The sequence below is a fragment of the Phocoena phocoena genome, chromosome 5, assembly GCF_963924675.1.
Source record: "Phocoena phocoena chromosome 5, mPhoPho1.1, whole genome shotgun sequence".
Lineage (NCBI taxonomy): Eukaryota > Metazoa > Chordata > Mammalia > Artiodactyla > Phocoenidae > Phocoena > Phocoena phocoena.
The window spans coordinates 112,550,805-112,569,900 of record NC_089223.1 but is presented as its reverse complement, the minus strand read 5'-3'; the positions used below and the strand labels follow the sequence as shown (position 1 = coordinate 112,569,900).

The window sequence follows — 19,096 nt, the reverse complement described above, 5'->3', positions numbered from 1 at the left end:
TATATTGTTTTACCCCAGGGTTCATTTTTCTTAGCAAAAGGGTTTCCAGCTATAAAATTAGGGCTGATGGTCAGGTAGCTAGAAATGGAACCATGTATCATCTTTTTCTAGATTCACCGGTTCTCAGATTTTAAAAGGGATTGAGGGCTTCCCTTGGCCCAAGATAATTACTTTGGCAAACCTTTCTGTGAAAACATAAGCCATCAGAGAAATGGAAACTGGGAGAAGGTTTGTAGCTTTGTTACATGTGGGCAAGGAAATAGAGGAGGAGATTTTACCTTTTGAAAAGCAGCATCTTCATCGAGCCTTTCAAAGGCCTGTGGCTGGTCATCGGCAGACTCCACTATCACGAGGCTGGTTTTTCGAGGCGAACTCTCTTCCCTACGTTCTGGGGGCTCTTCAGGTTCTTGCACAATGGGAGAGTCTCCCCGCTCACTTGATGTCGGGGTCTGGAGATATGGCCTCTCCTCCTCAGTAGGGCTGCTGATTTCCTCAGGTGTCTTGGTGGGAGAGCCAGATGCTGCCATAGCCTTTTGAGTCTCTGACACTTCTGTCCCTGGGGTTGTCACACTGAAACAGAAAAGCCCAATTATACCATGAGAGCATATGCATTTCCGCCCCTGCTGATGCAAGGGATTTGGAAGGAAAGATGGAACTTGTCTTCACAGTCCGTGAAAGTCTAAAGAGGTTTTGTAAATTTGGCTAAGAAATGAAATGTGAATAAAAATTATATGCAAAATACAGAATACAGTTACAGCTCATTGATCTAGCACTGATTGGGAAAAATGTATTCTAAAATAATAAAAATTATCCTCAAATGTATTACCATTTCCTAATCTCTACAAAGTAGAGATAATTAATAATGAGAGATATTAATAAATAATAATTTCATCTCTCCTTTGATAACTCAAGGTAATACTGATGATTTGAGGAGGTATATACAGCAAAGATCTGTAGACAATAAGGCTTTTGAAGCAAGGATCAAAATTTGGCAAAATTTCAAAAAAGCAATATATAAACCCCATGTTGATACAGTTACCATAATCATAAACATAGGGAGAATCTTATTATCCATCCAGAAAACTGCCTTACTTGATAGGAAGATCTGTTGGCATTGAAACTTTTTCTACTGATATAGTTTGGAGACAAGCAATGTAACCTTTATAATACTCCGAAAAGAAAAACATTATCTGCTTGTTCTGCTCCTTCCTTCTAATTTTCTGTCACTCCATAGATATTAAATGCCCAAAATGCCTTTCTGATAGCCCCTCTTTGCTTCCCATCTTTTTCTCTTTCCCTCTCTCTTTTCCTGACCTATTCTTTATGCTCTCCCCTACAATCTAAAGGTAGATGGGTGAGGGGGCAGTGCTCTGTGGAAGAAAAGCTCATTTCAATAACCCCTTTCACCCTTTTCTCAAGTTCCAGTGACTCCAGCACAAAACTCACTCAAGGACAAAGGAGATGCTGTGTTACAGCCTCCTGACACGCTATTCTCACATTTCAGGGCTGGGACATGCTTGCCTTTCTCATGATCTGGTTGCTTTTTCTAGACAAGAAGTGTCATTTATACAACTCTTTTTTGCCTTTGCTTCCAGAAAGCCCAGAACTTGAGTTCTAAGCTGACTGTGCTCTGCAGCTTCCCTTAGGCAGAAGTGCTCTAGAAGACTTCTCTTTATTCCCACCCCAACCCCTAACGGCCTTTCATTCTGTGTGAGTAATCTGTGTTGCATAGCCACCTCATAGCTTTGTTGAAATACACAAGGGCTGCTTCACCTACACCGTCACTGTTCACCTTCTGAACCAGCCAGGGTGTGACAGGCACATATACAGAGAAGTGAGATGCAGCAAACGTACGAGTAATAACTGTGTGGTCTACAGTTTCAACAACGGTTTCACAGGCACATCTGTGACCTTTGAGCCTGTAAGATGAATAAGGTGTATATTATTATCATCATTTATAGACGTGGAAACTGAGACTCAAAGGGCTTAGGCCTTTGCCCAAGGTCATGGAACTGGCAGTCGGCTCAAGCAGGCTTGTGCCATACAACACCGTCACAGTCATGTCTCAAGTACTTTGCTTTTTTTCCTGTAGTTCTGAAAACTATTTGAAAACGATTTACGCTTGTATATGCTTGGCACCCTCTGCATATTGGCTTGTGTCTTTGGAATGACACCGCATAGGCTTTCTTTTGGAACTCACAAGTATTCCTGCTGTTCGAGGGCTGACTCTTCAGGCAGGTCTTGCATTTTCCCTGAGAAATCCTGTTGAACTTGTTCCTTGTGAGTCTGGGGAAGGAGCTCTGTTGCTGAGCCGTCGCCCTCAGTTTTGGAGATGCTATCCTGAAAAGTGGAGTAACCGACAGAAATGTCTTCCTCCGAGACGATGGGAGGGTGATCATAGGACTCGTCCTCTTTAGAAGCAGCTTGCTCCTGTTTCTGCTTGTGCTGGGCGGTGCATAGCTCCTCTTGAAGTACTGAGAACCCTACAGAGGAGAACGATTTAAATTAAGTATTTAATTGAAGCTAAACTATATTAAGTGGGTATTTATTAAGCGACTACTACATGCCATGTCTGTGATCAGTCATGGTTACAAAGCTGAAAGAGGCACTGTGTCTGCCTTCAAGATGCTGACCACCTAGGGAAGCTCAGGCAAGTAAGAGATAATTAAATGCAGAGTGACTGGGCCACAGGTGCCGGTCAATGAATGCCGAGCATCCAACTCAGGGTTAAAGAATCAGGAAAAGAAATGCAGAGGGTATGGCATCTTAAGGAGGCCTAAAGATAGGCAGGTATCAACTGCAACAGTTGAGGCATAAATCTACATGGTAAGAAGAGCATTAATAATAATAATAATAAATGCCTAACACCTTCTGAATATTTACTATGTGTCAGGCACCATTCTAGGTGCTTTGCAAGTATTAACTTGTATTAAACAACACTCTGAGGTTAGTACTCTTTTGATGAAGGGTCTCTTAGGCCAAGCTAAGGAATTTCATATAGCAAGGGCAATAAGGAGTCACTGAAAAACTTTCGGCAGAGGTGTGACTGGCCTTCATCTATCTAGTTATTCACTCAGTAGATATATATTGAGTATCAACACTGTAGTAGGTGCTGTTAGATGCTGGATACATAGCAGTGAACAAGACAGAAGAGGCTTCTGGCCTGACTGAACTTGCATTTCTGCAGATTCCTATTTCTGAAACCAGGGTAAAGGTACAAAGAAAAGAGGGCCAGTTTTTTAGATAGATTTGTCAGAAAAGGCTCCTCTTAGGAGCTGATACTTGAGCAGAGGCCTGAATAAAGTGAGAGAATAAAGCTACTGGGTGATCTTAGGGAAGAAAACTACAGAATGCAGGGAAGAGGAAGCACCAGAGCCTGGAAGCCTGAGAAGGTGTAGGGTGCCCAGGGCACAGCCCAGAGGCCAGGTGTCTTGGGACTTGGGAAAGAGGGAGAGAGGTGGGAGATGGGCCGAGCTACGAGGCTCTTGCTGAACAGTAATACATGCCATTATGTAAACCTACGGAAAGTAAGCTGCAGAAAGACATTGAGGAAGACTGTCCTATAAAATAAGAAAATAAAAAAAAAACAAGAAGAGAGGTTATCATGGAAAGTGAGTGAAGAAAATGTCTTAAGAAGAAGGGATTAACTTTCTGTGTCAAATGTTAAGAAGAGGTAAAGGAAGATGAAGACTGAGAATGGTGTCAGTGCATTTGGCAATGAGGAAACAACTGGTTAATTTTGCAAGATTCTTTTCTGTTGAGTGGTGATGACAAAACCTGACTTGTGTGGATTCTAAAGACAGTTCTAGAGAGAAGGAAAGAGAGAAAGTAGAGAGTAGTGACAGAAAAGTTAGACTATTCTTTTGAAGAGACTTCCCATGAAATGGATGGAGAAACAGAGCAGTCATACAGGGGAGCATACAGGGTGAAAGGAGTTATTTGCTTTGCTTTGTTTTTAAAGCTGGGATCTATTAAAGCACGTTTCAGTGCTGTTCACAATGTTCTAGTTGTAGGAGACAGAGTGGGTGATTGCAGAAGTGAAGTCAATAGCTGGTAAAAGGGGATGAGATCTAGTACAAAAGAAGAGATGATGGCTTTGGCAAAGGAAGGTCATTTCATACAGCAGGGAAGGTAGAGTATAAGCACTGAGATGCACTTAGGTTGAGAGACTTTGTGGTGAAAGAATATGGACATTTGCTTACAGGTATTCCTATTTTTTCTAAGGAATATGAAGTATGGTCATCAGGTTGGAATAAATAAAAAGAAGAGTAATGTTGGAGGCTTGAAAGAAGAGAAAGTGTAAAAATAGCAATGAGAGAGAGAGAAGGAGAAAGAATGGGAGTGAGTGAGCATGGCAGTGAATGAGGGTGGATTCGAGAAACTTTAATACTGAAAAGGGGGTAGGACCAATGACTAGAGGTCCAATGGGTTTGCAGAATTATTGTGTAGAAGTAAAAGAGGATGTAAGTAAAATGCTTCAAGTTAGGGCCTGGAAGTAGTACAGTCACTGATAATGATTTAGTTTGGGTTGTGGGCACAGAAATGGGTCACTAAGGTAGAGTAAAAGACACAAGTATCAGAAGTGCCATCAAGGAGCTGAGCAAAGGGCACTGGACGGATCATCCATGCTGATGGCTGTTATGGACTGAATGTTTGGGTCCCCTTCAAATTCATATGTTGAAAGCCTAGTCCCAACGTGATGGTATTCAGAGGTGGTAACCCTGCGAGGTAATTAGGTCATGAGGGTGGAGCCCTCATGAACGGGACTGGCACCCTTATAAGAAGAGGTCAGAGGGCTAGCTATTTCTCTGTCCCCTACGTAAGGACAGAGCAAGGAGACAGCCGTGTACAATCTAGAATAGGGCCCTCACCAGAACCCAGCCATGCTATCCCCCTGATCTCGAATTTCCAGTTTTCAGAACTGTGAGAAACAAATTTCTGTTGTTTAAGCCACACAGTTCATGGTATTTTGTTATAGCAGCCCACGCTGACTGAGACAATGATGAAATAACAAAGAACGAGAGGGATGGGGGCACCTAAAATGGGCAGGGAAGTCTCGGGAGAAGAACGTACCAGCAAAGGCCATGGTCGACGCTCTGAAAAAAGGAAGACAGTGGGTCCAGTTGCCTGAATTAACCATACATCACAGACACTCATACACATACACAAATTGTCTGACCTTCACTATGATCCAGTGTAATGGTCTGTTCAATCTCTGCATAGCTATGACTGATGCGCTCCTGGAGATGCTCTGTGCTGGTCTCCATGAGATGCACAATATCCATTCGGTTGATCTTGGTGAGACATTCAATGAGACTGGTATCTGGGATATTAGAGAAAAACTATTTATTACGCCTGAGGGCTACTCTTTCAAAAATCTCTTTCATTTAGTTGCCTTACTGAATTTTTTTGGTGATATATTGTAAGCACAGGAAAAATTTACTACAATTTTGATGTTTGTACAAGAAACAACCAAAGCCCAATTAAGGGTCTTTGTAAACGTAAGCAAACAAACAAGGGCTATGTACGAAATGGGTGACAGAGCATATGCGCATAAGCCCTAAAGGCGGAGTTGCTAGATTACACATAGGACACCCTGTCAAATGTGAAGTTTAGATAAAAGACAAATTGTTTTAGTAAAAGTATATCCCCAATACTGCGTAGGATATGCTTATACTAGAAAAGTATCTGCTGACTATCTGAAATTTAAATTTAACTGGGTGCTCTCAATTTTTATTTGCTAAATCTGGCAATCCTACCTAGAATAATGTTAAGAGAAGGAAAGATAAATGTGGGCTAGATGTAAATAAGGGAGGTCTCTAGGTAGGTCTTCAAAGAGGCATTAAACAAAGTGGCAAACTTAGACCAGCTGAGGGATAAGAAGTAGTTATGTTCTGTATCACTTCCCATTTTATTTGATGTGGTCAGAATATCATATATAAATCATTATGTAGAATATCTACTTGACATTTCCCCCGATTTTATTTATTTATTTATTTTAATTAAAAACATTTTTTTTTCGGTACGTGGGCCTCTCACTGCTGTGGCCTCTCCCGCTGCAGAGCACAGGCTCCGGACGCGCAGGCTCAGCGGCCATGGCTCACGGGCCCAGCCGCTCCGCAGCATGTGGGATCTTCCTGGACCAGGGCACGAACCCGTGTCCCCTGCATCGGCAGGCGGACTCTCAACCACTGCGCCACCAGGGAAGCGCCCCACCCCATTTTAGTTATTTAGGAGTAAAGGAAGCAGGGACTGAATGTAATGCACCATCAGTAAGACAATGGCTAATAAAGCAAGTGTGTCTGCTGTCAATACATAGAAAATTTTAGGACTTTAAGAACTTTCCTGTTAGCAGCCAGTGCTAGTATCACTTTCCACTAGTTAATGCTGTTCAAAGGAACACAGTACAAGAATTTTTATGCAACATGCCTATTTGAGAAATGTTACAGCTTCTTCTCATTTGCTTACAGTAGCACTTCAGGTTGATGGCATCTGTCATTTTATCTTTTTACTGAATTTGCATAAAAGGTTTGTTGAACAAGACTTTTTTCTACTTCCGGCCTATTGCCTTTTACATATAGCTCTCCACCTACCTGTCGCATGTTTCCCATCCCTTTCTAGCCAGTACTTCAATAGTGCATGACTCTGGTCTTGGAGGGAGTTAGGGTTCTCAATTCGAATTTGATGAATTTGCTCCTCAGTGAAATCCAGTTCTCTTGCTAATTCTAAAAGAGAAAATACTCCTCTGTAAATACATTAACTTCATAGTTTGAGTCTCTACACGTTGCCTTGTGATATTCTTGTGATTTTGTAAATGACGTGTTCTTCGTATTGCTGTAACAGAGTTCCTTTATTTTTTCCTACTTATTAGAAATGACTCTCGTATGCCTCTGTTCTTCTAGCACTAACTGCAGATATTTTCCTTAAATTTGGGTATAGAATTGATCACTGTCATAGTGGAAATAGTAAGTTTGAGGCAATGATGATAAAATACGTAAATTCAGGACCATTTAATTCCAAAATTTGGAAGAGACCATTAATACTGGCTTATACTCTTAACCAAGACAATGGAAAATAAATGACTGAAAACAGTAGAAAGAGACCATGTCTCACTTTTAATCATAATTAGGGGACTTGCAAATACTATAAATTCTGTTTCTGGGTACTTGGATAAATACTGGTTGTAGCTATATCATGGTGGTTGGATAAACTCCTTTCTGTGATTTGATGTCACATGAATAAAAGGTCTGGGAAGGATTAACTGACCTAGGGAAGAAGCCTCAAAGTTTTCCTTTAAAGTCTACCATTAACATTCTATATGGTTGCTTACACATTGAGGTGTGTGTGCACGTGTGTGTGTGTGTGCGTGCGTGTGTGTGTGTGTGTGTGTGTGTGAATGAGGTGTCTTTTCGGAGGGCAATTTGCCAATATCTTTCAAAATTAAAAATATACATATATTTACGCAGCTTTTTTCCTTCTAGGAATATGCCCTATAGAAACACCCACAAAAATCTATCGGTGCATAAGGATATCTACTGCCACTAACAGGAAACAACCTAAGTAGCCATCAACAAAGGCCACTGATAAAATTGTGGTACCTCCATAGAGTGGAATTAAATAGCCATTTAAAAGAATGCCATAGATATTTCTATGCTGATGGAGTATTTATGAAGAATACTGTTAAGTAAAATTTTGCTTATTTTTAAATAATAAGCATAGATGTGGGCACTGCAGATTTTTTTCTGAATACATGAGAAAGTGTTAGCAGTTACCTTTGAGGAAAGGGGCTCAAAGATGAGATGTAGGTGTGAGAGACGAATTTATTTTTCATTTTATACCGTTCACTGATTGTAAGGTTTGAATTTTCACCAACTATTATAGATATTACGTTTAAAGTATACACTCATAAATACTTAAGAAGCAAAATAAATAATTCTGAATGCTACCTACTTAGTCAGTCAATCAGGGATATTTTGATACCCTTCCTTCCCCTAAACCCCTCAATTAAATAAACCTGCTCAGTATTTTTAAATTACTTTAAAATGCTTTAGTCATTTATTCTACATTATTTATTCTACATAGATAATTCTACATTATCAATTACCTTTGTTAAGGATATTATGACTCCTAGCTCCTATTCATACCAAATTTTTAAGAAACTGAAAGGAGATTAATATTAACTTTAAACTGCTTGTTTCAATTAAGTAGTCACAAGTGACATAAAAGGAAGTCAGACCAAACAAGTAAACAAACAACAAAAACAGAAAAAAGAAAAAAATCCAGACGGACAATCTTGCTTTAATATGTTAAACAGCAGGGAAGATGAAAGGGTAGAGTTTTAAAACCTACAACTCATGAGTTGTAAATAAACCATATTGATTTTAGAATTCACTTCCATTAAAAAATCATTTAACATACAATTTCTAAACTGAAACATACCCATCTCTCAGAGAGTTATTAAACATCTCATTCATATGTACTTCAACAGTCATCTGAAGTAAATTTTAGTACTGTTCAGGATGAAGATATCTGATTCAAGGCATCTAAAACAAGGAGCCCCAGCTGAATCTCAAATTAAATTTTATGACAATTACAACTAACAATGGTTTTGAAACACAATAATCTCCCCGAAGTTTAGATATCCACAGCTCCCAAAGGAGGGTAGTGGGGCTTCTTATATTCTCAAAATCTCTTAATCTAAAGTTCCATTATTCAAAATGCCGGAGACAATTAAAGGCCTGCCCTGGTTCATGCAGTGAGTTAATGCAGACCCTGGATTCTCTAGTTCATAGTATCATTCTTTTCACTATTCCATGCGTTCTTCCTCAAGGAAAGAAAAAAAAGGCCTTTTTTCATTGTTAATGACAGTTGGCTGATGCAACAATGTCGTTTAAACCAAGCAGGTTTTGTTGAAAAAAAAAAGGGTCACACTCATTTTACCTGTCCAGCTGAAACCAAGGTGATCAGCAATATAAGCCAGCCTTTCCTCAATCCGTTCCTGCTCATCCTGTTGATCTACAGAAGGTCAAAAACAGAATGGCCAAAGGTTGTCCATGACAGGAGAGGAACCACAATACTGATCATCCAAAGAAAGGCAGTCAATTGTCCAAATATTTGATCACAGCACAAATTAACGATTACATTTTAAATCATATTAAATTGTGTGTTTGCCTGATTTCTGGAATGGAATGGAGAATAAATGTAATAAAAATCATGAAAACCATCTGCTTCCATATCTCTTTAATCAAGACTAGTCACTGGACATAATTATATAAGTTACCGATTTCTAGTAATCTTAGGACTTTCCTCTTAAAAATTATCTGAGAGGACACTGCCCACCCGAAGAGAATCATCTAGCTCATCAAACACCAGAAAAATCATAAATGGGATGGAGAAATGGAGTAATTGGTTAGGACCTCCTATTATTGCCTGTGGTAGTATAAGATCACGTCTGGGTCATGCTGCAAAGAAATCACATCCGAGATTCACAAGAGACCGAGATCATGGGTTGATCAGACCATCCTGGCTTTTTTCAGTATGGCCAGAAACAACATTTGTCTTGGTTCTGGTAACCTTGGAAGAAGGAAGAATAAAGTGTATGTATATGTATGTGTATGTTATATTGTCTTTTGGGCAAAGTTTCTGTCTGCTTACTACTAAGTAAGCTCATATAATACTCCCACAGACTATAATTTTCCCTTTGATTTTTAACCCCCATTAATTGATGGGCAGCATTTTAGGTCATGGTCATTTTTTTATAACCCAAATTTAAGAATAATAGTCTTTATTGTAGAGATATTGGAAGACCAGAGGCTACTTCTCAAAGCCATCTATGGTTTCCTTTTTTTATAATTCAAAGAGCCATCATCCCCTCACAGTCAACTTAAATCATGCAAAGTTTGAGTTTTTGTTGTCTGCTGCATCTAATCAGAGTCCATTCTCCATTCATCTGCCACATAAATGAAAAGCATGTTTTTACCTTATGATTGTTTGCTTAAAGTGTTTACCAATGGTATCTGAAATCCAACCTTTCTGAATCAAAAACAAATCCTCAACAATTAGAATTTCACGGTATGTGAAATCTTCTTGTGTAAATGGCTTCCTAATCATTATAAAATTGTTAAGTACTTATTAAAGTACTCAAAGGTAATTAGAAAAAGCAATGAATCCTCATAATATGAAACAAAACCAAATATATCCGTATGCTTAATTTAAGGCTGAGCCTGGAACGTCAGAACAACAAAACTCAAAGCTTGCATGGCGTCACGTGCAGCAGCTAGAGAAAAGGCAAGATCCCCGTTGCCTGTCGATCATGTTTATGTTTTCCATAAGCATTCTCATTACTCAATCTTGAGATTGTTTCCACAGACAAGAGTATACAGAGAAAGCACAAAACACAAAGGGCTTACACAAACATAGTAACCACTACAGAAAGCTTAAAGAAAATGAGACACAAATCACCAAATAAAACAGACACACAAAAAAACGATATCAAATTTATGACATGCGTAGCACAGGGAATCCCAGTGGCTGGCAAATACCTTCAGCATGGTCATGGCCATTTTCATCAGGGATGCGTTCAATCAGAGTCTCAATGGACTCATCCCAAATGGGCCTTGTGTCAAAGATGTCCTCAGGAATTGAGTTCTCGGTCTCAACAGGTGGCAGATTTTCAATTACTGAAACTTCCAGGGCACTACTACTTTCGTCATCTGAAACTAACTCCTGCTCCCTTTCTGACTGTGTAAGTCTATCCACTAACTTGGAAGCCTCATCACTAATCTCCTCAAAGAATTCTATGGAGTTCCTGTAAAGGTCAAAGAAATGCTCCTTATTTTCTTTTGTGGGGCTCGTGGGCCCCCTGCAGGAAGATGTGGTGCTTTTGCTCTTTACTGGCAATCGGGATGCAAATATCTTTGGTTTTGTGGCCCCTTCCTCTGATTCTAACTCAAGCTCCTCTGCCCACTCTGTGCTTTCTGTTTCTGTCTCAATGTAACTTCTAGCTTTTACTGGACATTTGGTCTTTGCATCCAAACTGGCATCAGATTCAGGTTTGCTTCTATTACTTGGCGCTCTGCTTGTCATGTCCTGTCCCTGAGGAGCCTCTGTTTTCTGTAGAGACAGGTCTAGATGCGAAGGCTGCTGCTCGACTCTTTGGACGGGCACTTTCGTGGGGATTTTAGACTTTGGTTTTGTTTCATCCTGTTTACTTTCCTCATCCAGGTTGGGTAGAAAATCTTCAGAAAGGGAGCTCTCAGACTCCACAGATGGAGGTGCTGGGGTTGAAGTGGGTATAGTCCTTACAGGGATTTTGGACCTGCTTTCAGTGGAAGGCACATTCTCCATGGGTGCAGTAGGGATTTCAATGACTGATTTCTGTTCCTCTGGGGATGAATCGGGAGAATCATCACCCCGATCTGCATATACAGACCTAGTGACTGTGGAAAAATCTAACTGAACTTGTCCAACCGGTTTAGGGGAGTCGGGGCAAGCTGTCTGCTTCACACTGGACAGGGGAGGTGTGTCACCCATTCCCATGGAGGGGAGGTCCTCAGCTCCCGCAGAAGTTGCCTCTTTCATTGATGTTTCAATGGAGGCTGAAATCTCCATTTGGGAGTTAAGTGGAGCATCTGAAGCGTGTATTTCTTCTACTTCCTCACTCAGGTCATCGGGGAGTAGCTCTGCTTCGTCATCCACTGTTTCTTTCGATTCTAAGAGTGCTAATGACTCAGCTGATGTCTCCAGCTGTAGGGGCTCAGCACCAGTACCCCCTTCTCTCATGTCTTCAGAGAGAGTCTCTTCCCTGGATTCTTGCCCAATTTGGAAAAAGTGAAAACTTTCATCTGCATAGGACCTTTTGGTCATATCAATGGCACCACTTCGGGTCATCTCAAACAATTTTCCTTCCTGAAAGAGAAACGGATTTTGCTCACTGGTTGGGGTCCCCTCTTCAGTTGGGGTCCTAGCAGGAGTGGTGTCAGGGGTGGTACCCTGCGATTGTCTGTCTACCATCAAACCAAATATCTTCTGTTCTTCCTCTTTCACTCGAGCCTCAAAGGCTTCATCATCCTCACGGATTTCACTCCAGGAATCAGAATCTACATCAGTTTTTGTGATGATGACTTTGCTTCTCTGTTCACCAGCAACTGTTGATGTATTTGGTACAGTTGGCTCTAAAGATGAGGAGGCTCTATCCGACTGCATTTCCCACAAGGTACTTTCTTGTTTGGGTTCTACGTCCAGGTTCTGGTCCTCAAAATTAGATTCTTCACTTGAAACAGTTCTTCCAGAGGCGCTTGTCACTTCTACGTCTTCAGTGGAGGATGTGATGGTAACAGAAGACACTTCAGAAGAGTGAAAACGTGTGTGTGTTGTATCTGTTTGGGTTTTGCTTTCTTCACTAGAGAAAAAAGGTTGAGAAGGAACATTTTCATAAGGGCTTATGATTTGAGGATCAGAGATTTCATCAGTCTCCACTGGGTCAGACACTGGAACATCCAAGGACGATCTATCAGCTTGAGTAGTAATGGATGAGTCTAGAGTGGACCGGTCCTCTGGTAAGCTCTCAAAAGCTTGGTCAGGTTTTGTGACCTCCATTTTTGTAGCAGAAGATGTGGAGACTGTGTCTTCATCTAATTCTTTTGCTTCAGATGCTGGACAATGATGCAAAGAGGACAAAGATGAAGAGCTTTCACTGGGGCAACCTACTTGTGGAGATTCGACTCCAGAAACATCAAGCTCTTCTTCTTCTGTATCTTTTCCACCAGCGTCTTGGAGAGCTAATGATTCCTTATGGATAACTAGCTGCTCACTGACAGCATCACCAGTGGAACTGCGGAGACCTGAAGAGATAGGAGTGGCTGAGCCGCTGGGACTCCCTGCTTCATACCCATGGTCATCACAAAGTTTTTGTTGATCAGCATCTCTGTTTAGATCATCGTAAGACATCTCTGGGCCATCAGTAGAAACAGTATGACTGTCTTCAGGTAAATGAGATTCATGATCTTTTTCTTCCTCTGATTTACCTGAATCTTCCTGAGTATCTTCATTCATCTTAAAAGTGTATTGTTTGGAAACGACAGGCTGGAATTGTACTTCTTCGGGACTGGAATTTGAGTCTATGCTGGACGGAAGTGGGGAAGGGGGTTGCACTTGAATAACTGGCTCTGATAAGAGGCCTGAGTCAGCACCTTTCTTCAGCTGTGTCAACTCAGGTTCACTTTCTGAGGAGGAAGAAGCCTTTCTGCTCTCTGATGTTACAACCACAGGGACATCGCTTTCATCCTCTACACTCTCCGTGTGTTTTGTTTCATCCATGTCTGCTGAACAGTCAACATCTGCGTCAGAGGATGAAGAAGACTCTTCTTGCTTGGCTTCTCTTTTGTAGTCCCTTTTCTGCTTTGCTTCTTGTTCAAGTTCATCAAACGTTTTGATTTTGGTTACCATTTTAAACATTTCCTCTTCAGGTGTGAACCTCTTTCTCTCCCCATTTTCTGAGTCATCCTCCTCTGCACATTCAGGAATCACAGCTGGTTTGGGGGTGCCTGCATCTGTGGTTTTGGGTGTGACCTCATAGCTAATTTCTTCGGAGCTGGGGGTGTCAGGGGAAAGGGGGCTCTTCCCTGAGCTCTCCATGAGTGACGTCTGCTCAAGGCTGTCATCCTCAGCACTGCCGTCTGGGTCTCGGAGCAGCCGGGACCGCATAGAGGCCACTTCCGTGAAGAGTTCTGTTTTGGCAACGGCTGAAGGAAGGGGAAAGTGACTCGGCAGAATTCCAGCCTTCATCTTTGGTTCAACAGGGCTGCTTTCAAGAGAATCATGGCAAGGGGATTCTTTCAGAGGACTCGGTTCCAGAGAGTCAGGAGTTTTGTGTGAGGAGTTATCCTCCAGCACTGGGCTGGCTTCCAGGGAGTCTTTGTGGCTCACTGTGAAGGATTCATCAGCCCCAGGGCTGAGGACCTCACTATCACGGCTAGGGAGTGCAAGTTCTAACCCTTGGGGACTTCTAGTGACTCCCTGGGGCTTTGATTCAGCCCTTGGGCCTGTCTTTACAGCAGCATCAGGCAGCGGCAAGGCCTTTGTCTCATCTGAGGGCTCGGTGGCTGTGGATCCCTGAGCTTCAGTATCAATTTGTGTCTCATGGGCTGAACTAACATATTTAAGTGGACCTTCATCACAGGGCACTTCCTCAGTCAGTCCTTCGGATGTTTCTTTTGCTAATGATACACCTTGACTGCCAAGGCCGTCACCTTCTTGTGGGGGGCACGTGTCTTTGGAAGGGTCTAGGGTGACCTCCTTCAGCAAACACTCAGCAGAGGGCTCTGTGCCCCCCGTGACTGCAGCACCTTGCCCTTCAGAACCATCAGTAACGTCTTTGGTTGAGGGATGTCCTTTTTCGGAATGAATTTCTGGTGGTGTTTTTAACTTGGTAGTTTCCTTTGTTTCCTCAATTTGCTCCTCCCTTTTCTTTGGTGAGAAAGAAAGGCTTTCTGGGCTTGTCTCGGGGGTCTCTGCTAGGCCCTCATGCTTATAGCTTTCTTCTGAACTAATCTGAGGGGTCCCTTCCATCAGGCTGCCACACGGAGAACCTGCTACCCCTTCCTGCTTCAGGCTTTCCGAACTGCCATGTAAGGCACCACTCTGTAAAGACAGGGCTGGGAGGAACTCATCTTTCATGTAATCTAGTGGGAATGTTGTGTTGAAAGGACTAGTGAGCACTTGGTCTAAGTGAAGCTGCGCCTTCTCAGTCTCTTCACTCAGGCGGAACTGTTGGTATTTGTCATTGTCTTCCAGTTCCTGCTTAATGACCTCAGAAAAGTCAGTGGAGGTTTTCCTGTCTGGGCTGATCTGGAGATCCATGTCTCCCTGTTCATCAGCCAGCTTTTCTTTGGGGACTTCACTATCTTTATGGCTTTCTTCTTCAGGTGCTGGCTGAACAGGTTCGGGTGTTTTGTGGTTGAGCGCTTTCTCCTTTCCTTCAGCTACATCTTCTCTCTTAAACCCTGCGGAGGAAGCACGGACCGCTCTTCTGGATTCTGAAGGTCCCGTGACCAGGAATCGCTGGCCTCGTTTGATTGTCTGACTCTCCGTTTTCTGCGTTTCTCTCGGGGTTACTATCTGCCCCTTTTCTTTTTCTACCCGAACTTTGCTTTTTTCTTGTGGCTGTTTTGGTTTTGCGGATTTGTGCTCAAAGAGTCCAGTCTTATGTTTAGATGGGTCCTGACCTGACTGGAAAGCTTTCATCAACTCCCGAACAGACATCGTCTCCTCGATTCTTTCTGTTTTTGAGGTGGGGGAGACAGGTGGTTGCTTGTCTGTTTTCCCAGAAGGTGACACAGGCAGGTGCTTCTCGGTTTTCCCAGAGGTTGAGACGGGTGAATGTTTTTCCATTCTTCCAGCTGGTGATACAAGCAAGCGTTTCTCTGTTCTGCCAGGTGACACTGGTGGATGTTTCTCTGTTCTCCCAGAGGGCGAGCCGGGTGGGCGTTTGTCTGTTTTACCTGAAGGCGAAACAGGTGGGTGTCTTTCTGTTTTTGTAGAAGAGGATACAGGGGAGTGTCTTTCAGTTTTTGCGGAGGGTGACAAGGGTGAGTGTTTCTCGGTTTTACTTGACGATGACACAGGTGAGTGCTTTTCAGTCTTTGCAGAGGGTGACAAGGGTGAGTGTTTCTCGGTTTTACTCACTGGTGATACTGGAGGGTGCCTCTCAGTTTTTGCAGAAGAGGAAAGAGAAGAGTGTCTTTCTGTTTTCAAGGAGGGCGATGCTGGCGCATGTCTCTCGGACTTCAGAGAGGGGGATGCAGCTAGATGTGTCCTTTGTGTTATCTTTTTTGGCACATCTTCTTTGCCTTTGACTCTGACAGGCAACTTGCTTCGCCCTTTCTGTTCATCTTCCACTCGTTTTTGAAGGGCCTTCACCTTGTCCTTTATGGAACCAATGGGAGTTTCTTCTATCAAAGGTGACGTAGCTTTTACAGGGGGAAGAGGCTCGGGGGCTAAACCTGGGTCCTCATCTAATGACTCTTCTGAACTACCTTTTTTAAGTTCAGTTTTTTCTGCACTAGCTTGTGAACTATCCTCTTTTTGTTTTTGTTTTTCTTTTAATTTCCTTCTCACTGGCTTCTTTATGCCCAGGCTTGGTTTGGGCTGTTTCTGCGTACTCTGTGTCTCCTCTGAAGACGCTCCTTTAGCTTTCTCTTCGCTTTCAGAGCTCCTGCAAGGACCCAGAGCCTCACGTTTCTCCCCTGCCAGATCTTGCACCATCTGCGGTGGCTCTTTGTGAGGAGACACGTAGGAATTTAGATCCTCAGTGAGGGAGTTCACTAGCCCTGCTGAGTCTTTCTCTACTTTTTCTTTGGTCTCTTTCTCTATTCTAACTTCTGCACATGGGTATTCGGTGATTTCTAAAGATGCTTTTTGCTTAGCCTCCTCTATTTCCTCATCACTGACAATAACCCATTCCTCTTCCACTAATTCTCTCTCTGGCTGAGACCTTGGCACACCGTCTTCATCTCTCATGCAGGTTCCGCTTCTCAGGATTTTGTTCACCTTCTCTAAGTCCTCTTTAACTCTTTCAACAATTTCAAAAGGCTCCCCTGGCTCTTCCTCAGCAGCCTTCACCAGCTCCTTCACTTTGAGGGAACCTGCCCTATCGGATCCATCTGTGGTCAAGATGGCAGTCATTTTGATCAAATCTTGTTTCATCTCAGAAACTTCAGAGAGCAAGTCCGGACTTGCTAGGACAGGAACTTCATTAACCAGGTGACTTTTCAGGACAGATGTTTCTGTAGATTCTGTCTCATCATCTTTGATGTGAATGAAAAACATTGAAAGTAAAATGGAAATCAAAAAAGATATTGGCAAATGTAATCAGGACTGAAACGACACAGTGTCTTTTCCTGTTGTGGCGGGTGGAACAACAAAAATGGGCTGGGAATGGTGGATCCACAAGGTCTCAGGATACAAAAGCAAAGCAAGGCTAACGGAAAAAAAACTGAAAAGGAAAAATGAGCAGGAAATAACTTGCTTAATTTTCTCACTTGTAGCACATCCACACATACAACAAAACTGTCACAACTAATCAAGACACACACAAAATCACAAAACAAAGAACGAACGCAGTGAAATTACATAGAGATATCTCAAGATTGTTCAGATGTTACAGACCAATGTTGAAAAAAGATGAACATGGGAAAAAAAGGAAAAAAGCATTAGAAATTGCAGAAAGTTGATTTCCTCTAGGAGAAAGCCAGTAGTAGCAAACTCAGAATATCGTCTAATGATGTATAGACATTATTTAATCATACAAAAAGCTGGAATTCAGTATATTTAGTTCTGCCAATATACAATGACTATATAAAATATATCTGAATCAGCTGCAAACCGGCATTTCATCTAAGGGAAATTCACACCAACAACAAAACAAACAGTCTTGTGCTGAGAGGCATGGTCCTTTCCTTGGAGCAACCTCCTTGTTTAGACACGTAATGGACAGACCAAGGAGGGAAAGAAAGGAAAGGAAAGAAAAACAACAAAAACAACGATTATGATTAAACTTATATGTGAGTCCAAAGTTAAAATGTGATGCATGGCAACCCAAATCAGAGACAGTCACACAGGACACACGCACAGTTTATGTAAGCCAAGTTATTTCCATGCAAAGCAAAGGTGGAATAAAACTGGTGGGAGAGGTGGCCTTGCTGAAATGTGCAGGCAGGAGAATGGTAAGAAATTAGAACAAATATGGAAAACGTTACTGTGGTGAAGCGTATTTACTTCCCTAAAAGTCCACATACAAGATGCTCGATGCAGTATGTTTGAGGCATAGGTAGTGGGGGCCTGCACCCATTAAAGGCAAGGGAGAAAACTCAAACTCTTTTAGGATTTACTCTTGAAAAGACCTTAGGAAAGAGTCCTCTCAACAGAGCCCTCCTTTGGAGATTATTTCATGCCTGGTTGAAGATTATTTTATGATTGTCTTTATACTAAAAGAAAGCCAAACATGAGTCTATATTTGAAACTTTTAAAGCAGTCACAATACCTGGGAGTCATTCAGGAGGATCTATGACATTATAGCAATATAGTAACTTTTTAAAAATGATTGAGCCAGATGGATGAATTTTTAATTCCTACTAGCTTGTATCCAAGGAACAAAGGGCCATTTAAATAAACATCGTAGTCCCAGAGAAGAAAGTGGGATAATAAAATCTCTTTAAAAAAAAGGAATTAATGAAGGCAATGATAATGTAAATTTTTTTATAAACATAAATGCCTTCTCTTGAGAGAATCAGTATATGTTGAGGAGCTATACTATGTGAAATGCATATACAAAGATATATTAATTTATATCAATACAGATTTGTTCAGATATAAAACAATGAAAACATCCAGAATTTCAAGTATTCTAGTCCTGAATAATGATTTAACATGAGGGTAAGGAGACTCTCATTTAAAAGTATTTCAATAACTTAGCAGTAAATTACATTGTGCTAGGACTTCAAAAGAAGGGAAAAAAAAAAAAAGCCTGATGATTATTGCATAGGGCCTGATGACCATATTAAACATGGTTCTAAGTTTTCTTCTTTTGGGAATAGCGCCCTGAAATACAGTGAATCAAAATAAATCTTAAAATGAATAAACATTAAAAATTAGATTCTTTTCTAGAGCATTTGGGGCATAAAAGCAAGAAGGAAACCTGAAAAACTCAACTTCTTCCACATAAGAAGCTAGAGTCACCAGAAACAGTCCAACAAACTAAAAATTTAATTGACTGTTACAAACCTGAAATGAACTCTAAGATAGCTCTCTCAAAGTCTGTAAAAACCAGTTCTCTTTGTACTAGATTACGTATAGGCTTTGAATCATTATTTAAAATTAGCACTACTATGACATACTGCTGTGATTAATAATTTCATCCAGGAGGTTTTAATTTTTGCTTTTCTGGTTCTTAATTTTTTCAGAAAGTTTTCACAAAAGTCCATTAGACCTCAGCCTAGAAAAGTCAGTTATACTTCACCACAGTAAGAGGTGTAAGGGGTAGGGGTCGGGGTGGGGTGAGGGGAGAGTTAGCTTTAGCTGAAAACTATTAAGACAGTAT

General features: G+C 41.5%; 1 protein-coding gene across 2 annotated transcripts in view; it reads right to left on the bottom strand.

Annotated features, from left to right (window-relative positions):
- ANK2 (ankyrin 2) overlaps positions 1 to 19,096 on the bottom strand; it is a 240,546-nt gene that overhangs the window by 9,971 nt on the left and 211,479 nt on the right. For both annotated transcript variants that reach the window (XM_065877734.1, XM_065877735.1), the window contains 6 exons: positions 10,542 to 16,805; positions 8,941 to 9,015; positions 6,594 to 6,725; positions 5,180 to 5,323; positions 2,201 to 2,483; positions 279 to 570 (listed from right to left, as the gene is read on the bottom strand). In XM_065877734.1, coding sequence (XP_065733806.1) covers positions 279 to 570; positions 2,201 to 2,483; positions 5,180 to 5,323; positions 6,594 to 6,725; positions 8,941 to 9,015; positions 10,542 to 16,805 — 7,190 coding nt within the window. The remainder of the gene's footprint in view (positions 1 to 278; positions 571 to 2,200; positions 2,484 to 5,179; positions 5,324 to 6,593; positions 6,726 to 8,940; positions 9,016 to 10,541; positions 16,806 to 19,096) is intronic.